The sequence below is a fragment of the Sylvia atricapilla genome, chromosome 1 (genome assembly GCF_009819655.1).
Source record: "Sylvia atricapilla isolate bSylAtr1 chromosome 1, bSylAtr1.pri, whole genome shotgun sequence".
Classification (NCBI taxonomy): domain Eukaryota; kingdom Metazoa; phylum Chordata; class Aves; order Passeriformes; family Sylviidae; genus Sylvia; species Sylvia atricapilla.
Window position 1 is genome coordinate 107,073,550 of NC_089140.1, and position 22,079 is coordinate 107,095,628.

The 22,079-nt window shown below is 41.1% G+C and overlaps 1 protein-coding gene across 5 annotated transcripts in view; it reads right to left on the reverse strand.

Annotated features, from left to right (window-relative positions):
• Window positions 1-345: 345 nt before the first annotated feature.
• Window positions 346-22,079, reverse strand: part of KCTD1 (potassium channel tetramerization domain containing 1) — a 100,181-nt gene continuing 78,447 nt past the window's right edge. For 4 of the 5 annotated variants that reach the window (XM_066330214.1, XM_066330204.1, XM_066330186.1 and 1 more), the window contains exons 3-5: window positions 6,921-7,065; window positions 4,564-4,869; window positions 354-1,737 (exon numbers count right to left, since the gene is read on the reverse strand). In XM_066330214.1, coding sequence (XP_066186311.1) covers window positions 1,579-1,737; window positions 4,564-4,869; window positions 6,921-7,065 — 610 coding nt within the window. In that variant the 3' untranslated portion in view covers window positions 354-1,578. Of the gene's footprint in view, window positions 1,738-4,563; window positions 4,870-6,920; window positions 7,066-22,079 lie in introns of all 5 variants that reach the window. The other variant, XM_066330175.1, reaches the window with a different exon arrangement.

The window sequence follows — 22,079 nt, forward strand, 5'->3', positions numbered from 1 at the left end:
ATTGCGTTGATAGAAATTTCCGTACTAAGATAAACACACAGTCATATTCTGTAACAGTGCATAAAAAGAGACTTTGGAGGAAAGCTGGTTGCTGGTGCATCAATCCTTGAGCAATCAGTGCAGTGGCATTGGGATGTGGTGCCTCTGCTGTCTCACAGGCCTGGAGATGGCGCCTGCAGAGATGGCCTCAGTGAGACTGTGAGAGCAGCTCGCAGGACACCTAATGCAGGACGTGGATTTACCGCCTGCTACCAAGGGTAACACAAGGGGCTGGCCGTGTCACTCTCTAGGCCCAACAACAGTGGCTTGAAACGAGGGAAATGAGCAACCTGAAAAGGGAAATGAGCAACCTGAAAACCCAGCAAGGCTGACTAACACTCAGCAAGGCAAGACCTTGGAGAGTCAAAGCTGCCAACTCCTTAATCAAGAAGGACTGATGCAAGGATTCACTGTTACACTGAAGTTTACAGAACCAGGTGTCATTTTTTGATGGGTTTCCCTAGGCTGAGCTGGTGTTATTTTCAGGTCTGACCAACAGATTCTCTTCCAACTGGGACAAAGCTTAAAAGGGACAGGACTGAAGGAACAGCAGCCATGTGCACCACACCAGAAGATCCCTCAACAGCCTCTGCTGCCTTTAACTCACTCCACCCTGTGCAGGCAGCACTGCCTGCCCACTGCCTTGCCCCTTTACATGCTGGAGTGCAGTGCAAACCCACCTCTCTGCTTCTGTTGGCTTAAACCAGACCCTTGTTATTTTAAACAGGAGTTTATTGTATTTAATACATTATAAAATTTGAAAAAATTGTAGGAAAGCAGCAGATTCAAACCAGAGCATCTCTACCAAATATTAATTATTCTGGCCCCCTTTGAAAAACACAAAACAAAACAACAAAAAACCTCATTCAAAAGAAAAGTTAACCTTTCACATCTGTGAGGGCAGACAAAAAGTGTGCGACTTCTGTACAAACTACATTTAAAATTTCAGCTTTCCAATGCAATGGATGGTCATCTCCTGAACACCTGCCCATCCACCTCTAAAAAAGACAGACATAAATCTCCATATGCAAATAAAGTTGAGTCAAGGTGTGTACACATTAAAAAGTGGATGGCTGTTTGGCAATGAAATGGGTGAAGAGTAATCTATGAATCCCCCCCTGGCAATGGCTTGTACACCGTTAAGTGGGCCCAGGAAGGGCCTAGGACACTTAATGGCCATCACAGCACCAACCTCATCTACCACATTTTGTCATTGCATTTCCTACCCTTTGACATATACATACATATATATATGTACAGACATACATATACATACATATTTTTTATGTGTGTGTGTTTTCTTTTATACCTTGAGGTGATTATTATTATCACTACTATTCCAAGTGTTCCCATATGAATTCAGGTGTGGTCTCTATATTTGATATAAATGTGGTTTTTATTTGATTTTAGTTCCAGGACTTGTTTGGAGTCCAAACTGCACATGAAATGTCCCCATTTTTTTTTCTCTTTGTTTTCCTTTTTTTTTTTCTTTTTTTTTCTTTTTTTTTTTTTTTTTTTGCATAAAGAAACATGTCCATTTTAGTCCAGAGGCTCTTGCTTTATTCGAATGACAGAGGGTGCACGAGATGTCCTTCTGAGTTCTCGTCTCAGTACGTATTCACTGAATTGGGAAGAGTCCACCCCACCTCCACATGAGCCAACAATCTCAAACCCTCTTTGCTGTAACCTCTCAAGTACCTGCAAAAAAGAGGAAACAAACACCAATGTATAAGTAAATAAACAGACTGTTTGCTGTCCAGTGATAATAACTGCTGTTTTCAAATGGATTCAGCTAGAGAAAAAAAAAAGTGGTTACACAGCTTAATTATACTGGATTGATTTCTTCTATGGCCACTGAGCAGTAAAAAAAGAAAAAATGAAGAAAACTTTATTTTATTTTTTTAGTACTGCCAACAAATCCTTCTGGCCACAGAAACATGACTAAAAACCCCACATTTTTTGCTTCATAGAATTTACAACACGAAAGGGCAAACACACGAAAGGGCAAATACACAGCACATGAGCAAACACCTCAATGAAATGGTGACAGTGTAGGTAACATGGCCATAATTTCACAAAACCTACCATGGTATTTACTAGGACATAAAAAACGACTCTTTGATACTTTTATCATAATCTTCACCTCTTCTGTGTTTCCTTTGAAGGAGACTTCCAGGGCTTTACCAGGATCAGCCTGACAGCCGCCAGGCTCAAGGAAGGGGCTGATGCTCCTGGACCCCAGAAGATGTGGGACCCTCTATTCAGCACGCCCAGACCTCACAAGGGTTGTGCTGGAATCAGGTGCCTACCATGGCTTTCCCAGCTGTTTCACCAGTTGTCAAATTGGCTTGCATGCATGCTGGGACAACACTGGCAAGCAGAAGAGCAGAAGGCTGCAAACGACTAAGGCAGGGGAAGAAGCAAGCCGAGGTTTAAAAATGCTTCAAAGAAGACATGCCACATCTTTACATAAAATGCTTCAGGTTGGCAAATGTCTTTCCAAAGTTCTTGAGCATGGCTAATTGCACAGCAGTCATATCAAAAAGGAAGGGGTAGGAAAAGAGACTTGGAAACAGCGATCAAAACACACGTGATCTTTAGCTTTTAACAATATATGCCAAAATCGCCTGCCCCTGCCCAAATGTGTCAGTGCAAGCCATTAAAAAAAAAACAGGAGAACTGAGGTCCTGAGGAAAAATGTGGTGGCAGCAACTCTGGAAACTAGCTCAGCCCTGGACCATCCATTTGGTCTGTACCTCACTCTTCAGGTCTACTGGTAGTCCTTGTCCTGTCTCCCATTTTTATTAGTACTGGGAGATGCTTATGTCCTCCTGTTATCAATGTGAGATCATTACCTCTCTTGAATCCTGTACGTATTTTGCCACTCTGACTCAGGTTTTTCACATCAGTAAATATGCTTTGTAATTCTAATTTGTGCAACAAAAATGTAAGCATCAGAATAAGTGGCAAAGTGCTGAAGGATACAACTGCCTTGATAACTATCATATGATGTAGCTAAGCAGCCAGCCTTGAAACTTCTTTTCAGTTGTAATCTGATATCTAAGGCTGTCCTAAATTTGCATTAATCTCTATGACAAAACAATTTTGATGTTTCAGCATGACAATCAAGGCCAGCAAGAGACAACTGTCCAAGCATAACATTGCTTGGTTAGACAGGTATAGATAGGTTTATTTAGAACCCTGTATTAAATGCTAACACAAGTGCAGTGCCTGGTCAGCCTTCAGAATGTGCTCCAGTGCTCAGCTTGCCTCATGTCAAGAAAAAGAGGCTCAGGGGTGCTGAAAGGAGACTGTAGCAGGGCAGGTGTTAGGCTCTTCTACCAGGAAAGCAACAACAGGTCAAAAGGAAATGGCCTCAAGATGCACCAGAGGACACTCAGTTTAGGTAGGACATCAGAAAGAATTTCTTCACTATGAGAGTGATTAAGCATTGGAATGGATTACCCAGGGCAGTGGTGGAATCACTGTCCCTGGAAATATTCAAGAAATAACTGGATGTGGCACTTAGCGCTGTGGTGTTAAGGTGGTGGGGTTTTGATCAAAGGCTGAACCTGTTGATCTTGGAGACCTTTTCCAACCTTAACGACTATTTGATTCCCTTCCTGGACAGTGGGACCTGGCAGAGGAAAAGATGCCAAGCTCAGCTTGCAAGCCTGTTCTGTACAAGAATTCACTCATGAGCCTGCAGCATTTAGGAGGTGTGTTTAAACCAAGCAGCATCAATTGTGCTATTGATGTTTCCACATGGGAAGTGCTGGATGTGCTAACTAAGTGCAGGCAGGTGTCTGAGGTTGGTTGCTTTTAACCAACAAAGGATAAAAACGTAACACTAACACTGAAAGTTGATTACAATTATTCCAGGAATTACCTGCACTTGTCTCCCAGATATTTTCTTATCCATTTCATAACATCTACTGATTTTAGACATTGCTACATTGCATCATAGAATACTTTGGGTTGAAAGGGACCTTTAAAGATCACGTAGTTCAACCCCTCTGCAAAGAGCAGGGACATCTTTAACTAAATCAGGCTGCTCAGAGCCATGTCCAACCTTACCCTTGGATATTTCCATGGATGGGGCATTCCACCACCTCTCTGGGAAACCTGTTCCAGTGTTTCAACACTCTCACTGACAATTTTTCTTCCTTTTAGCTAGTAAAAGTCTACCCTGTTTTAATTTACATCATTATCCTCTGTCCTATCAATGGCAACAGTTCTCTACTATGCTATAAAAAAATCAGGAAAAAACGCTGAAAGTGGAAGTGAAGGGTTTTCCCTATAACCACAGAAAATTCTAACACTACTGTGCTTTCTATGCAAAGAGATTTGGTGATACATGAATTAAATGGAGAAAGAGAACTCGACACACAGAAGTAAATGTCTTGCTTAAAGCCTCCACCTGATTCTGCTCACCAAAACGCTCCAGTGACATGGAACAGGGTCAGCCCACTGGTACCTGGCCAGCAGCTCCCTTTCTAAACACGTGCATGTGTGACTTTGTACCTGAACTGAGTTGAGGTGACAGTATCCGTTCAGCGGGAATCGGATGACATGTGTGGAGTCGTGGTTCCAGCCGGCATTGACAGAGTTACACATCACATCCCCGATCTCTGGGAACACCTCCTCTATCAATGACTTATCTCCACTCAGTGTGATCCTCTCGCCGAGATCTGGGGCCACTCGCACCACCAGGCACTCGCAGGACTTGGAGAAGCGGCCACTCTCCCGGTCCTGTTTCCACCGTTCCATCTCTCCTAGCATGGGCTGAAGCTGGAAATACTTTGCTTCTTCATATAACAAGCTGTAGTCCTGAAAGACACATACATTACTGTGCACAGTTAAGAGAGGCATTGCTAACATGATGCTTAAGGTATATGGTTATTCAGGCCGACACTGCTCTAGGTCTGGAGCCCTTCAGACAGAGCTCCTAATTACTGTGTAAGAAGGTGTAATAAAGTAACAGTGCAAGCAAAAAAAAAAAAAACCATCAGCCACTTGAAACACAAGGCATACAGCAGCACTTTTAAGAGTAGGGAAAGTCTATGCTTGCTTAACTCCCTTCTGCAAAAAAACAAAACAAAACAAAACAAAACACACTTTTCCCCATATTTCATCCCCACAGTGATGTCATATAATAATGATCTCATTGAACAGATGGAACAGAATTCAATCAGGATTCAGAAAATTCATCACTAGGATCCACTGTGTCTTACAGCAATACTAGCAGGCATTGTAACAGGTATGAGAATGTAAATGAGGGAGCCTGCAATGGTTGTTAGTGTAAAATGATTCAGATATTTGCATAATGTTTGCACATATTAGTGCATTTTAAAAATTAAGTATTTTTTAATACTTCCCTATTTTGCCACTAGTATTGTTTACTACATCATCTCAAATGCCAGAGCAGAGGGAACGCGTTTCTGGGCATAGCCACTGCAGAAGTAATTTAGAACTGATGATGTGGAGTCTGCCTACTGCCATTTTTTAAATTTAAAAAACATTTTTTAAAAAATCTTGTTTTTCTAGGTGTAAGAGCATAAAACCATTTGGAAAATTTTTATACAGGGAAATAGATACATAAGAATTAGGGAAGAGAGAGAAACAGAATGACAAGAGAAGCCTGCTAACAGTCAGTATGGTCCTGAATTTGGACTAGAAACCAAATACTTGATGAGGACACCTAAAACATGGTAAAAATACTGCTTACATTTATTGTGTAACAAAAAAGTAATGTTATCTATGTATTTCTAAGAAACAAGAAACACTGTTCATTTTAATCACTATTTTTTTGTACACCTTAAAGCATAACTGGGGAGGACAGGCCTTTGAACATCACCGTTGGGTGAACTTGCCAGGAGTTACATTTTTAATTTCAGCACAGCTACAGTATATTTATGTGTTTAAAAGGCTCTGCATATGTAATTTCTTAATATTGCATGAAAGGTGCCTTTTCCTTTTTCTGTATTTCTGATTACCTGCAGGAGAAGTGCCGAGAGCAGCACAAAGCCATGCTAAGGCTTCAAAAGAAGGAAATGATGCTTATCTGTTAGCTCCAAACTCCCACATTATTCAGGGAGATCTACACTTGTCACGTATGGGAGCAGCAAGGATGTGTCTACAGCAGATGATTCAAAGGTTGCTGAAATACATACTCATATCTACTAGCAGATAAAAATCACATGGATTCTGAAGATCTGCCTCTGTAGGCTTTGTCTGACAATGAACTACCACTAGTTCAATTTTTAGTAAAAAATGAAAAGAAAAAAGCAGGTTCTTTATTAAAGTTTAAATAATAAACATAGAACTATTAATTCCTGACTTCTCTGAAACTCCAAAAATTAAACTTGCAGTATGCATCCAAGAGTCTGCAGAAGAAAAGATTCTATGACTTAATGCCCAAATATTACCATGTGTGCAGTTTATTTTGTCAATATTGTGATTCACACATCACTTTCTGAATTGCAGTGTGGGAGTGGAAACTGGAGCTGCTGCAATCACTGGGGAAGCATAAAAATGGATGAAAGGACAAGTAATTAGCAAAGCTCATGAGCAGTAAGCTGCAGATTTTAACATCATTTTTGTTTCCATGAGTATGGTACAATATTTAATTTGCCTAGGTCAGATCTGGCAAGGTTGCTGTATTACCACTATAGCCAGGAGGGGAAAGTTTAATATTGATGCCACCCTAGGAAAGAAAGACACCACTTTAGCAACCTTACTCTGACTTTTGCCATGCACGTAAAATCAAACACCATACCCTGCAAGTTCCCCTTCCCTATCCAGGGCTCTGTTTTGACTATACACCAGATACTTGCTTTACCAAGGTACATGTAAAACACCCAAGTCCCTTGAAATCTCACCTTGAAATCATCAGGAATTAGGAGTTTTGATGTCCTTAAGAAATTCAAGATATATCTGAACATCTGCCCATCTCTGTCGATGAAATAATGCTGCTTGAGACTGTCGAGGACAATGGGCTCCGTGCCATCAAAAAGCCGGCCAATTCTGGAGAGGAAACAGGAGACAAGGAGCAGAGTCAAACCAAGCTCAGCTCAAGAGCTGTTCAAATGGCCCAGTGCTACAAAACCCTCTCAGGCAAACTTCACTGAAGCAGCTCTGTGGCTTTGTTTCATTAGAAAAGGGCTGGTTTCTAACCACTGTGTAAGCCACATGTTTTCCAGCATGGCCTCAATAAGTTCCAAGCAGCACAGCTGGGGAGGTGGAAGGGAAGAAGCCAGGCCAGCAGCTTCTTCACCTACCTCACTGTATCTGTATCTCATAAGATGCCAACCCCTTAATTATTTTGGACTTTTGATAGTCCCCTTCAGCACAGCCCATCCCCTCTAGATGCTCCAACCCCCTGAACTGACTCACTCTGCTTTCCAAGTATTGAACAGGGAACTTGATTTAGTTTGGAAACTACCTGGGGAATAGTTTGGTTTGGTTCTTTGCTTGGTTTTCACTTGTTTTTTAAACCCAGGTCACTTTCTGGGTACCATTTGCTGCAACCAACACTAGGGCAGGCACAGCTGAGGAGAGGGGCAGCACATTGTGGTAATGTAAAATGTACAGAGTTGATAACATTTCAATGTGAGGTAATGCTTTAAAGTAAAAGTTAAGTGCATGTGGCAGGAGTCAGCCAGAACACTCTAACAGCACAGAAAAATCTCTCCATTTTTAGCCACCACCCGCTGATCACCGGAACCACGCAGCCACATAGAGAGCCTCTGCTTGGCAACAGGTCTTGCAACATCTCTAGATGTGGATCTCCCAAACCAGCTTTAGTTAGAGCAATAGGATGGGCTGAAAATGCCAAATAAAATCCTCAGAGTAACACCAAATAAATGTTTTGTTTCTGCACTGGGGCATTTGCAAAACACTCCTGAGTCGCTGGTGGTTTCCCAATGAAATGAGCAGGAGTGATTGGCAGGTCTGATTTTATGCGCCTGTTCATACATCTGTACGTTCAGTGTGGAAGTACTTTTTGACAACAAACAGTCATGGCACATTATTTTTGTTTTGTTTTAAAAGCAGTAAATAGCCAACAAACCCCAACCACCAGCAACAACAACAACAACAAAAAAAAACCCAGAAAACCCAAAACCGAACCAAACCAACAAAAAAAAGCCACCAAATACTCAGAGGTGATCAGCCCTCCTGGCTGCACAAAGCACCCCAGCTGGCCAGCAGAAAAGGATGTCCAGAAGATGTTCAAGAGGCGAAAAACAGAAGTAGCTCTCAAAGAGAGGGAGGCAGCAGGGCTTGCAGCAGGGTCTCAGGGAACTTCAGAGGGGCAGGGCTCCAGGTGACTATACACTGTGTTGCATCAACAGCCAAATATCCTCCCTTTGAAAACGGCACAGGCAACCCAAATTGAGTTTGGAATGATGTCTGTGCCTGGAGCAGGTATATATATAAGCTGTGAACAGAATACAAATCTCATCTATAGTTCCTCACCAGCTGGGAGGAGACCAGGAAAGAAATAAAACTCCATTAACCCCAGCTGGCCATTTACAAGTCTGTAATAAATACCTGAATCAATTCAAGTTGCATGAAATCTGTAAAATATAAGGAATTAACTATATTTTGCATCATGAGCAGGTACAGAACACTTTTTTTTTTCAAAGACATCCCTTGAACTATTCAAGCTTTTTCCTCAAAGACTTGTTACTGCCTGCCCTACTGCTCAAAATTTAAACTGCGACAGCCCACAGAACACAGGCTCCTGTTCACTGGGTGTATGAGCCACATTTTATGTCTAATATGGAAGTACTCAGCATTTAGAATTAATTTCCCCTTATACTCAAGCATGTCATCTTCAAATTTATCATGGAATTCACACACAAAACATGCATTTGGCCAAGTCAGTCATTACTGAAATGTATAATTGTAATTGGTTTCTGCAGCATTTTCCTAGTTCTAAATTACTTATATAATTACATATTTTAAACCTCTAGGCTTTTTGTCTGCATTTTATTAATTGTTTAGAGAAGAGCAAGATAGTATCAGAGGATGGAGCCTTCTGACAAAACCATAATGCCGAGGAGGAGAGTGCTCAGCCACTGGGAGTGCTACCTGAGACCTGAATGGCTTTGGGAATGGGCTGGAAGCATTAACAGAAAGATTTTGCTGCTGCCTTAGTGCTCTGCTGCTCTGTAGCAGCAACAGCAGCAGCAGCAAAATCCCAGCAACTGCAAAGTCCCAATTCCTTCCTGACTCCCCTCCAAGGATCCCTCTGCAGTACACAACTGCACTTTCACATATTAAAACAGCATTGATTGTAGACCCCCAGCAGAGACACTTCTGTAAAGAAAATTAAAACTTTTTTCCTTTTCAGATGGAAAAATGTAGATTCCAGCTTCCTTCATACGGCCTTCAGGGAAAAAACTTGAGATACTATGGGATCCAAATCTGGTGACATGGTCCTGCTCCTAATCTGCATTTGCTATACCCATCAGGAGAGCAGACTGGGCTATGCCAGGATCTGGGGAACAACCAGCATCCTCACCTTCCAGCCTCAGCAGAAACTCTTGGGTTCCTGGGGGTACAGTGGGAAGCACTCTCTCATGCCTCACTTGTCACCTCATCTGTACGAGACAATTTGATAACCATCCTCTCTGCCACCCACAGCTTTGCTGACCCTCCTGCTTGGCCTCACACTGGGATTATACATGCTTAAGAGACACGAGTTTGCTGGCACAAGGAAGGACTGCTATGTCATCATAATTTCACTTCCCAAGAAAACCTGAAAGATGGTTTTCCCCATCTCCTTCTTGACAATGTTGGCCGATGACTGGCAAAGACACTTTTCTTTTTTAAATGACAAATTTGTAACAGCTGAATGGAGTTTCGAGACAGGAAAGCGCTTTGAAGGAGGCTTGCAAAATAAGATGATAATTATATGCAGAATTAGCCAAATATCAAGGGTAAAGGATAAGAAACTGTAGTCCATTTACAAGAAAATGTGCTTCTGAAATATTTAATTAAAACTAACAGGCTGGAATTTTCCATATATCAGGAAAATTAATGTCCCATGGGTTGAAAGTGCGACCTCCAATGGGTAATAATTAATGTCTGTGGCTTTAAGTATCATATTCCACTGTCAGAAATCGAATGCTTCGAGGGTTGAAAATATAACCAGTGGAAAACCCTATTTCCATTAGAGAATTTTAAAGGACACAAACTAGGTATAGCTACAAGCCCTTGTTTACTGGAGAAAAGAACAACTGGGAATGGAAAAGATGATCATTTTAATTCCATAAAATACTACAGGGATGGATCTTTCTTCCCACAGATCAGCACACCCGTAACAGCATTTCAATACCAAAAAGCTAGCACAGGAAGATGGCATTGCTTGCAGGATTTCTTAAATTCTTCGGAATAAAGTCCTGCTTGTCAAGTATAAAAATATACCATCTGCAGCAAAACCATATACATGGTGTGTTTATAGGCTTGCTCTCTCATTGTATAAATATTTAAATGTATTATTATAATACACATAAAGAGAAAAGACTTCACTTTAGTATATTCTGCCTCAGCTGGAAATGTGAGAAAGCAACAATAATTAGGAACAAGATGGCCAGTACTAATTAAACAAGTCAACTATTGCAAAACCCTCTTAATGCCAAGAAAAACGACAGAGTTCTGCAGATTGTTTTAATGGCTTCACTGGACAGAGCTAAAATTCTTCCTTTCTGTAATCAGAAGGATACAGGGAACATGGAAAAGCTGTATGTCTTGATTTTTGCAAACACGCAGAATATTATATCACTTTCGAACTAAGGTAGAAATAAACATTTCTCTTCTGTGAGAAAATACAGGTTTCCTATAATTGAATATATTCAGTATATAATTCCTCATATTAATGTCTTTATCAGAGGACACTACAAATTCCAAACTAACTGAAAATCTTTTACAATAAATTACTTTCAGCAGTTCTGAGCTGTCAGAGTTCCCTGCTCCCCACGTCTTTCATAGAACAACAAAAAGGGAGGAAAACTGGTGAGAAGTCCTTTCCTTAACCCATCAGAGGGGGCTGTGCAGCAGGAGGAGCATCAGTGGTGCCCAGGAACCTGCAATCCCATACTAATGGCAAGGCAAGGAACTGCCTAGATTTCACCGAGGGCTGATATGCAGCAGCTAGCAAAGAGCAAAATACTCATGAAAACACATCTCTCTTCCTCCACTAATGAATCACATGACAAAGTAAATGTATTTTATTTGAAATCTTACTCATCTGGTTGGAGCAACTGCAGCAAAGTGATTAGGAGTTTGGTCCTTAAAAGTTAAGTGCAAGTTTTATTATCACATCATTATATTTATGTGGCTAATGGGAATGCTTATTTAACACTCTGGAGTGTGTGGAGAGTGAGCTGGAACAGGCTTTTACTTTTTTTTCCTCTGCAACTTTTTTGTCTGAGCTATCCTTATTAATTTCTTTTCATTTTCTTTTACTGAGTGCTCAAAGGCAATTTGCATAAGAGTCCATTATAAATTAGATCTGTTTAATGGTATGCTCATCTCATGGCTATTTAATTTTACTTCCTCGTATGTCTAAATTATATAATTTTGCACTGTTCCCTAGCAGCTAGTACAGTTGAAGAGGTGTCTATGCCAGTGAGAAATGTTATCCTACCCAAGTGGAGAATGATGAGGTTTCTATTCTTTTTTTTTTTTTTTTTTTTTTTCAGAGAAGCACTTTCACAGTATCAACCTGCTTTTCTTTTTTGAATAACTCACATCATTTGGATCCACAGAGGCTGAATACCTTTATAACTCTGCATAACAAAAGTTGACTCATAAACATAACAGAATACATTTGCAACTTTCAGGAACATATATTACAAAAACCGCATTTTAACCAAATACCCTGTTCTAATCTCTTGCTCTCAGTGCTATTGTAATTTCTTCTTATCTTTTTCTTCTTAGATTTCATTTAAGGTTAGGTGTCCATGAGTCTCAGGAATTCCTTGGCACATACAGTTCCTACATTATGAGAAGATGCATGAATACAAATAATTATAAAACAAAGGTAAGAGGGGAAAAATGCATTAAAACCTAAAAGATCATGAAACCTTCTACAGAAAAAGTATTCATATAGGAGCCAAAATGACAGAGCAGAAGAATGTACAGGAAGAAGTATTAAAACCCCAGTTCTTATGAGATTAAAAAAAAAAAATACATGGCATTTTAAAGGATAAATGCCAAATACTGAGTAAAAATATGTCAAACCTTTGTGGAAATATTTGCTAAAGATTAAGGAATTGAATCATTTACATGGAAAAGATTTCAAACATCTTTAAATTGTTACTTCAGCATGACAATAAAAGAAAAGTTAAGGACAAGCTCAGAGGGCTCATAAAGCATTTAGAAGGAAGTGAGATAGACAAAAAGTGGTGGATAATCTTAAAGGCAGAGCAAAGCAAATGAGGAGCAGATGGGAAGGATCTGAAATGATGAGTGACATGGTATCATCAGGGAACGCACCAGAGACAAAAAAACTAAACCAAAACAAACAAACAAAAACCCTAAGAAAAAAAAGAGAAACATGGGATTTGCTACAACCTGCCTGATCAGAGGCAGCATCAGGAGTAGAGATGAAAGCAAATCAGACATATTACAAAATGAACTAATAGTTGTTGGATCTAATCCAGACGGACAAACTGACACATTAACTGGAAAAGTATAAATTGCACAACATGGTGTAGTCATGTTGCAGGAATGCTACTGACACGAGAGCAAACTACGTTGTTCTACGCCACAGACGAGCGTGGAGAATGAGAGACGTGTATGGAAATGACAGCGGAACAAACGTGGATACATGGGTCATAGGCAACACAGAGGTGGATTAAAACATGGACGGCCAAGGCTCCACAAGTCAGGAGAAGCACCCTTAACCTCTGTTTGCCCAAAAAGGAAGTTTTTCCAAAATAAAACGTGTATTTTCCATGATAAGGAGGTGACCTAGCTGCCTAGGAGTTTCACACCAGAACTAAGGATTACACCATGAAACAGAGCTAATACAGCAATTCCCCTGGTGTACAGAACATCCTGGTTGACAGTCACCCTGGTGGCTGTAGGGCGCCTGAATGTTCAACAGAAGCCTGTCCAAAAATGTAGTCTCTGTCACAGCCCTCTCTCAGGATGTTCACACCTCATCCCCAAACTCAGGACCATCATTGACCCAGACACAACTAGCACTTGCATAAAAGCTGACATTTTAGAATAGAAAGGAATAAATAGTTGGGATAGGATGTTGAGAGCTGTTGACTTATGATCAGAGAACAGTATATGCAGGTAGATGGAAACCATCTCCCACATCGCAAGACGGCAACAAAAGTGAGACCAGGAGAGCACTACCCCAGACCATGGATGGGCCAGGGAGCTTCTGTTTACCATATTCCTTCTCTCTCTGCTCTGGTGTACCAGGGAGATGCAGACTGATAAGAGGAACAGGCTGAAACCCTAATCTGCATTTTTTCACACAAGGCTGGGCAGGTAAGTGTTTTAAAAGCAATTACAACACCATGTCAGCCAAACCTCCTGAATATTGAGGCTGCATTACAGGCTTCAGATGTGGCTGAGAAGGGTCCATCCTCTGCTCACCAGCTGTTCTCCCAACCCAAACCAGGATCTTTACTCCACAAACCCCATCACTTTTCAGAAAGTGAGGTTCCTCCATCTGACAGACACTGAAGTCACTGACACTTCCCAAGGCATGTATGGGCCATTCATTTAAGAGCTGCACTCCATGATCCTTGTGGATTCATTCCAACTGAGAATATTCTGTGACTGAATACATCCTTGATACTCATAATTTTGCTTGTCTCCAGATAGCAAACACACCTTCAAGCCCTTCTGCTACCATATAGGTATGTCTCCAGAAAACCGAAGCCTTGCAATCCCCAAATAGGTGTTTCCTCAGCCAAACCACTGTCTGCAGACCCGTGCCACAGCCCTTCTCTTCCTCTAGGACTTTGGGACACCTCTGGGTCCAGCCAGCACCCAGACTGACCCACCTGCCAACTCATGGAGACTCAGAGCAGGGCAGGAGGCTGAAGATACCTGCCATCATCCCTCTCATCACAGGGGGCAATTTGCTGTAGGTATTTGTGAGGACATCAGGCAATAAGGAACTACACACATGGCCTTCCCTGCACAGCCATGGGTGCATAGCCACAGCTTGACCACCAGGATTTTAGTCTTTTAAAATGCCATCTCTGCTTTTCTTTCTTTTCAGGCTTGTGCACACACTGATATACTGAAGAAGAGTTTGCAAGCCTTTAAGCCCCACATCTCCTACAGTGTTTCGTATCTTGCAAATAAGTCCTTAAAAACTTTCTAGTTTTCCAGAGCATATCAAAACCACTTTTCCTAAAATCACTTAAACCAATGAAATGTTAAATCAATTATTCATGCAAATACTTTTGCCATCTCTGTTTTTTTGTAACCAAGTTTTCTTGGCAATGATAACATTTCACAGAAAAATTAACAAATACTCTCTTTGCTTGCCAAGATGATTTTACTAAGCTTGAATCCGATTTCATTGAGGTATGTTATTTGTTTTATCTTGAGGGAAGCTGCCTATTAAGTTAGTAGAAACCGTATCCTTTTGCTTATGATATGGTTATTACTGAGCTATCAGGAGTACCTTTAAGTTATTAGGGTGCAATGGCAAATTAAGTACTTTGCGTTATAATTAGCTAATAACTTTTGAATTCTATTTTAATCATGTTTAAGATGGTCAGGTTGGCTGTGAGTACAGATAATGGAGGACAGGAGCAGAACAGGAGTGTTTATCATTCAATACCAAAAGCCAGAAAGTAGGTAAACCGATGGATGCGCAACATCCCAAAGGCCATGATAATCTATATATTCAGAACACTGAACTCCTTCACAGGCAGCAGTGTAAAAAAGTGGAACTTGTGTCTTAGGATCACATTTAAGTAAAAAGCAAAAATATATCAGTTTCAGCTCAGCCTCCTTTGAGGCTGTCACCTTTTTTTTTTTTTTTTTTTTTTTTTTTTTAACAGAAAGATTGTTAATAATACCCATCTTCAAACCCCTGTTGATAAATCTGTTCATGAAGATTCCATAATGAGAGGACCATTAAAGCAGCCTGGAAAAAACTACCAGAGCCACTTCCCTTTCAAAACTCATGATGTTCAAGAGAAACCAAACAACAAACAAAAAACCTTCTCAGAATGGGGGAAATCCTTTGATTTACTCCTTTGTACATCAAGTTTGCCCCTCAACTCTCATGAATTTCATTCAAACCACTATTAGCTCTCAGTATTTCCTCTGTATCCTTGAGAAGACTCAGCATCAAAATTTCACATTCGAATCACCGAAATCAGGAAACACTCTAAGATTCTCCATGAAATGCCTTCCAAAAGTAACAGCAAAACAAGTTCTGCATCCAAACACAATAGAGACCCCACTAGAGCATGTTATGCTTTGTAGAAGCTCTAAAGGGCTGCTAATTCTGCCCCTTTCTAGGATGTTACTTTCAGAACCTGGCATCACTCTCACATACCTGGAACCTCTTTCCCTATAAATAACAAACATGGCAATGAAACCATAATGAATTAACCTTTCCAAGATCTTCACAACTTTGACTAGTTAGCCAGAAATCACATCTATGTTGTTTTCTTAACTGCTGCCTTTTCTAAGAGAAAGGACAACACCTTCCCATAGACAGGACAAGAACATACTTGTCCTTCCCTTTGTAAGAGTTGCACAAGTTCCTTCTGCATTGCAGCCCATAAAGGCAGGAGACTGCACAATTAACTTCTGTGTGCTCTGTGGGGGATTCTAGAGGAACTGCTTCATGACAGAGAGAAAGAGCCCACAACTGCATTAAAACCTAAGTAAAAAACTTTCTATTAATGAATAAAATTCAGAGAGACAAAGCGCTTCTAAAACTTTTAGATGCTAACTATGTCTATGCCCGTGTCCCCAGAAAACACCACCCTCCAGAGCCCAGAACGAAGTATTCCCAAACATCCTCGGTCTCCCACTTTCAATAAATAACCATGAAAGTCACATACAAATTTTGTAACATCCTTCTTAAGTGCAGTTCATACAGAGGACAACAATTTGCTGCTGTTAGCTTGTGCAGCTAAAGCCTGTAAAACAGATTACCAGATCTCAGCCCTGCTGCTGAACTTGGGCTTGGACTGTCAGAAGACAAATTTGCCAGGGAAGGTGGAAAAGATGTTCAGTCTGCTTTTTAAAATCCCTACACAAATAGACAAAGGAGAAAAAAAAATACATGTACAAAGAACACTATTAAGGCAGTCAAAACAAGCTTCACAAAGTTAAGATATGTCAGATATTAGAGATGCTCCTGCAAGTCACATTTGCAGACCTCCCTCTGTCTTTAATGATCCACTCTGTTCTCATAGCACCCTGAACTTGGCACCTAAGCTGGGGCTAAGCCAGGTTTGTACAGCAGGCTTCTGCCCGCAGGACCCCTACTTAATCTGCTGGAGCTCTAATGGACGAGGAAGGGACTGCAGGAAGGGAAAACTGGTAAGGTAGATGGGGGTTGACCTTGAAAAATGAACTCTGACCAAGCATGTGCCAGATTTCCTCTGTGATGCTACCTCTAAACACACCTGCCCTAATGTTTTTAGCTCCTTTGAGTGAAGCAAGAGGGTATCAGACTAAGGAATGTTGTAAAGAAAACACCCAAGTATGGCTCTTCAGAACAGGACTCAAATAAAGTGCAGAAAATACAGCCCAAGGGACACATGCTGAACTGAGGAGGACCAGGAGATACTGATGACATGTTTAGTAAATAAGCACAGAGGCAGGCAAATGTATTGGAGATAGTATTATTACACATGTACTATGAAAATTACAAAGGGCACCCTGGCTGCCGAAATAATGCTCTTTTCCTATAAAGCTTACTTTAATTGCAATGAGAGAAGCTGCAAGGCCAGCTACCCAATAGCACGTTTATTATACTTCAAATATTAGTGTTTTCCCTTACTTACTTAGCCCACCTGCTCAGAGATTCCTCTACCTAGACTGAATGCAGTACTTTCAGACTAACACCCTAGATTACAAATTCTTCTAGAAGGGCAATCCATATAGCATAAAAGCGTACACAACAGAGGCAAGGAAGAGGTGGGTGTCATGAGCACAGAATTTAGTACGATAAACACAGGACCACAAACTGCTCTTTTTTTGATTAACTCACACACAGTACAGTTACATTGCTGTAATCCCTAGTGTGGACACACACAAGTGTCTACACAGAGAAACGTGTTTATACCCGTATAACTCATTCCCATACATTTACATGTTTAATCGCTTCCATGCTAGAGGTTGAAATGATTTATGCACTTCAGTAACTAGAAAAATCACATCATTAACCAAATCAGTTCACACAAAACCTGTGTTTTAAGTTAAGAGGACAGGAAAGTCCACCTAAAACACCTTAGACAGTGGCTCTGAGCAATAAATAATGCTTATGGCACAGGTTAGAAATACCAAAGCCACACCTGAACATTTTGCTGGTGGTGGGGTGATAAAAAACCACACAGATAACATTATTTCCATTGACAAACTTTACATATACAAAAGAGTGGCTTTATTGTTTATTAAATTAGATGCTGCCATGGTGTAATCATCCCTGCAGCCATACCAAACCCAACAGCAGGTCAGATGCAATCCTGTGGAGGAGGTAGAGAGAGGAGAAAGGAAGAGAACTGAGACACAGCACAGAAGCAATACAGCCCCATAAACTAGTGGTGCAAGGAATAATTAATCCATGGATGTGAAGACAGATGCCTGTGACAGTTAACTGCAGAAAGCAAAATCTGCAAAAATACCACATGACAAAAGCAAATGTTACAACATGGTTCCTTTAATAAACAACATCCAGGACGTGATTCAGCTGCCTGTTGCCACTTGAGATATTCCAGGGCATCCCAAAGTGCTGGCTGATGGCACAGGGACACTACTGCAGGCTTGTGCCCTGCCTCAGCAGCCACAGAGTCCGAGCAGAAACTGTGCAGAGGCATCAGCTTCCCATGTCAAAGTGAGTGTATCCCACCCACAAAAATTACCAGAAACTAACTGTACCAATTCATATATTAAACAAAAGCTAACATTCTTCCTAGACATTCATTTTTAAAAAGTCAGGCTCTATTAAATAAAAAGTTATATTTATATGATGTTAAATTCAGAGCAAAAGTTTGTAGTGCACCTAAATTGTATAGGAATTCATAATATTTTTAATTTAAGAGCTCTTTTATCTGACAGCTCAGGTTACTGTCATACAGAGGAACTGTTCCTAGCTTCTTCCTGAGCTACAGCTTCACTCTAGGAAATACAGAAGAGTGCCATCCAAAGTCATATTACACTGCAAAATGTGTTAGGAGCCCTGCTTCCTAAATGCCAGCTGTCAGTCTCAAGTATTTTAGCAGGGTGTTGAAGTGAGCTGACTCTAGCATCAGGCTACAGCTCATGGACAGGCACAGACCCCGTGGAGGGCAGCTCACCCACACGGGGCTGGATCTCATTCCACACACACCCTGTGCACCGCTGCAGCAGCAATCATGCATCCCAGTGTAGCCCTGGTTCCTGCCTGAGATGTTTTGGTTTTCTGAAATACTTTTCCCAGGGAATTTTCTGTAAACAAGAGACATGTTTTTGTAACTGTAAACTTGGTTTACATTGTTTCCCTAGGAGGGACTTCTTCTTGATGTCTCTCTGGTCTGACCAATGTGATTGAAGAGGTTTGTCTTTGTTTCACCAATCAATTTGGTCTGTGTAGTATATAAGGGAGACACATCCCAAAAATAAAGGAGTCATTTTCAGCCTTCTGAAGTCGGAGTCTTGTGTCGTTGAGGTGTACAACAGCATCACCCCAAAGATTGCAGCAGATCTGTCACATAGCAACTAATAAATGCTGAATGCAGGCAGACAGGTGGGAAATGATCTGTCAAGAAATACTCAAACAAGCATAACTCCATCAGTCTGGAGGATTTACAGCGGTGAGGATATATGTCCTAGATCTGTTGTAATCTTCCTGGTGGAAATCAGCACAACCCAACAGTGAAAATCTTCCTGGAGTGGCTCCAGGCTGCTAATAAACAAGAATATGCCTATTAAGCTGAGCACTGCTTTTAAAAGTAGTAGAAATATGTGGCTGATGAAGCAGACTACTGCTTGAGTTTGTAGGTTTTCATTATTTCATTCACTTAACTGTGAAGCTTTTCTCTAAATGAGATAAATATAACTATACTTGGAACAATAGAAGGCGAAAAAAGCACCATTTCCTAAGGGTCTCTCCATACTCCATCTGCCCAGATGCTGGTAACACCACACAACCCTCACATCAATAAATTAAGATGCAGCTTGCACGAATACTGAAAAAAAACCTGATCAAGAACCAACACAGGTATGTACGCCAAAAGACATGGATGCCCTTAACAGCAAGAAGAAAAAAAAAAAAAAAAGCTAAGAATTTACTGAGAAAAATACTGAATTGCAAACCTACAGTTTTTTAGAACAATGCAAGTTCTGATACAGGCATTTTTGGAGAGAGAAAACTGTTTCAAAAAGTTCTCCTTCTCTCTGCTGAAAATAAAACACATTACAACAATCTTGCATTATTCCCTCCACTTGTGTACTTAGTTAATACCAATGCTTTTTGCTCTATATGTGAATGCAATAAAATTTTAATTCAGCAGAAATCCAGGTGTGTTGGTAGATTTCTGATCTGTTTTTTTCTTTCATCACCCCAAGGCATAGATATAAATTGTTTTCTGCTATCTTTACAGGAGATCTACGGAACCATGTTATCGAAAGGTGCAGAAGACTGAAAATAGTTTAGGGTAACCAAGAGCTGCACTGTTTCATCAAAGCCCCATCTCACCAGAAGTCACTGGTGTTGCAACAAACAGTTTGGGGCTATAGTTTGATTTTGATTATTTTCCTTTACGTTCCTAAGAACCCTTTATTTTCGTGGCAGGCAGAAGCCAAATAGCACCATGAAAGGAAGTAGTCTAGAGAAAGATACTGTGTTAAAGCAACCAACTTTGACTGGGAAGTCAAACCACCACATTATACATTGCTAACCACCCCATGCACAAAACTCTGTATTTGTTTTAACCTCAGAGTCCTGTGATGGAAACTAATGGTGCAGTTCTTGGCCCCTCACTTTTGCACGACTTTTCTTCCCTCAGTGTATACCACAAGATGACTACCCACAACTAACAGGAGGCAAAATGGACCTGGGATGCCCAGTTGTCCAGCAGAAGGCAGAACCTGCTGCTGAGCACCATGATGGGTTTTAACAGGAGGGAGAAGGCACCTGAGGTCAGACTGGGCTCTGTTATGTCACCACTGATACTGCAGCAGGCCTGTCAACAAGAGCAGCAAGACCACAGGTCTCATTTGCTTGCAGTGGCCCCTCAGATCAGATGCTTTTCCCAAGCCCTAAATGCTCAGCAGCTGTGCCCACTCCATCCCTGAATCCTACCCAGAGCTCCAGCCACAGTGGGTGTAGGCACATAAGCCTCTTTGCTGCCTCTAATTGCCACCAAACACCATCTACGTGCTTCGATGTTAGAAGACCTCTGGCAGAGATGTGCCCCAGGGATTCACACTGCAGTAAAGAATGAGTTTGCCTTATTCACACTGGTAACACAAACACAGCAACAGCTTTGCGGGGATCCCTGAGAAGTGTTTGCCAAGAACTGAGCCTCACAACAGATGACAAAAGGAAGCGGTATTTCTCCACTGTGCTTCAAGAGTGGGTTGATCTTCGAGGAAAATCCTCTGCTAAACAAATACTGAGGAGCACAGAAACAGCCAGCATATGACTGTGAACAGCAGCTCAGGGTACTTTGCTGGATCAAAATCAGACGAAGCAAGTCTGCTCTTCAGAGTCTGTGAACACAAGCAAAATTAAGTTCCACATCTAATTCTGGGAGCACATCACTGGCTTATTATTTATTATAAATAGAAACTCAGACAAGACAAAGAAGGAGCTTCACCTCAACTCTGAAGCAGGGAAAGCTGACAGGAACACATTCTTGCTGTCTGCAGCATGTGAAGTCACTTCTGAGCAGGAGCATCAGCCCCCTCCACACTACCTGCCCTACCATGGCCAATATTTTGTTACTACGGCAGAATAATATTAGGACAGCAGTGAGGAAAATAAATTCTCTGTTACGATGGATGTGCATTTAGTCAGCAACGTGCTACAACAAACTTGACCTTTATTAGGACTAGATTTCACTGGCCTTTTTTTCTTTTTTTTTGGGATGTCACCCCATTTATTTTGTTCTGTCTAAAGCCTCGGCAATTTCCAACTGATAAAGCTTTCATCACCTTTCCCAGTGGAAGCATATTGCAAAGAAAAATATTTTGGCATGCAAGGTCAAGGGACAGAACCCTTTCTGTGGTCCTTCACAGCAACAGAAAGGGCTCTTGGAAGAAATACTCCCAGAAGAGCCGCAGATGAGCTGTCCCAGTGTGAAACAGCCTGGCACAGCCCAGCAGAGTTTCTGCAGGTTCAGGTTCAGGTTTGCAGAACAATATGACTCATTTTTCTTGTCTGAATAAGAACTGCACTGCCAGCTTTACGTGTTTTACATGGTACCAAACCTGTTACATGTTCTTCATCACTCCCAGGGCCATTCATGTTTGTAACGTTTCCAGGATTTCATTAATAAACGAAAGGAAGAAGGGCTTATGCCTCTGATGGAACTACTTTGCATTTTAATAGGGAATAATAAACTGACCCAGTGGAAGCTAAACACAATTGAAAGTTGCACCCATACCAGCTGTTTCTATTTTCAGACCAGTGCTTTATGCCTTGTAATGATAGCACACCGCAGCAACTTCCAATAGCATCTTTTTCATCCTTCATTTTGTTGAGCCTACCCAAGAGAGAAGCATGAAACATACCTGATTAGGGCTTTTATTTCTACTTCCCAAGAGGGGAATTAAATGCTCACCTAGAATCAGACCTCTGTGGTCTGGAGAGCCGCATCCAT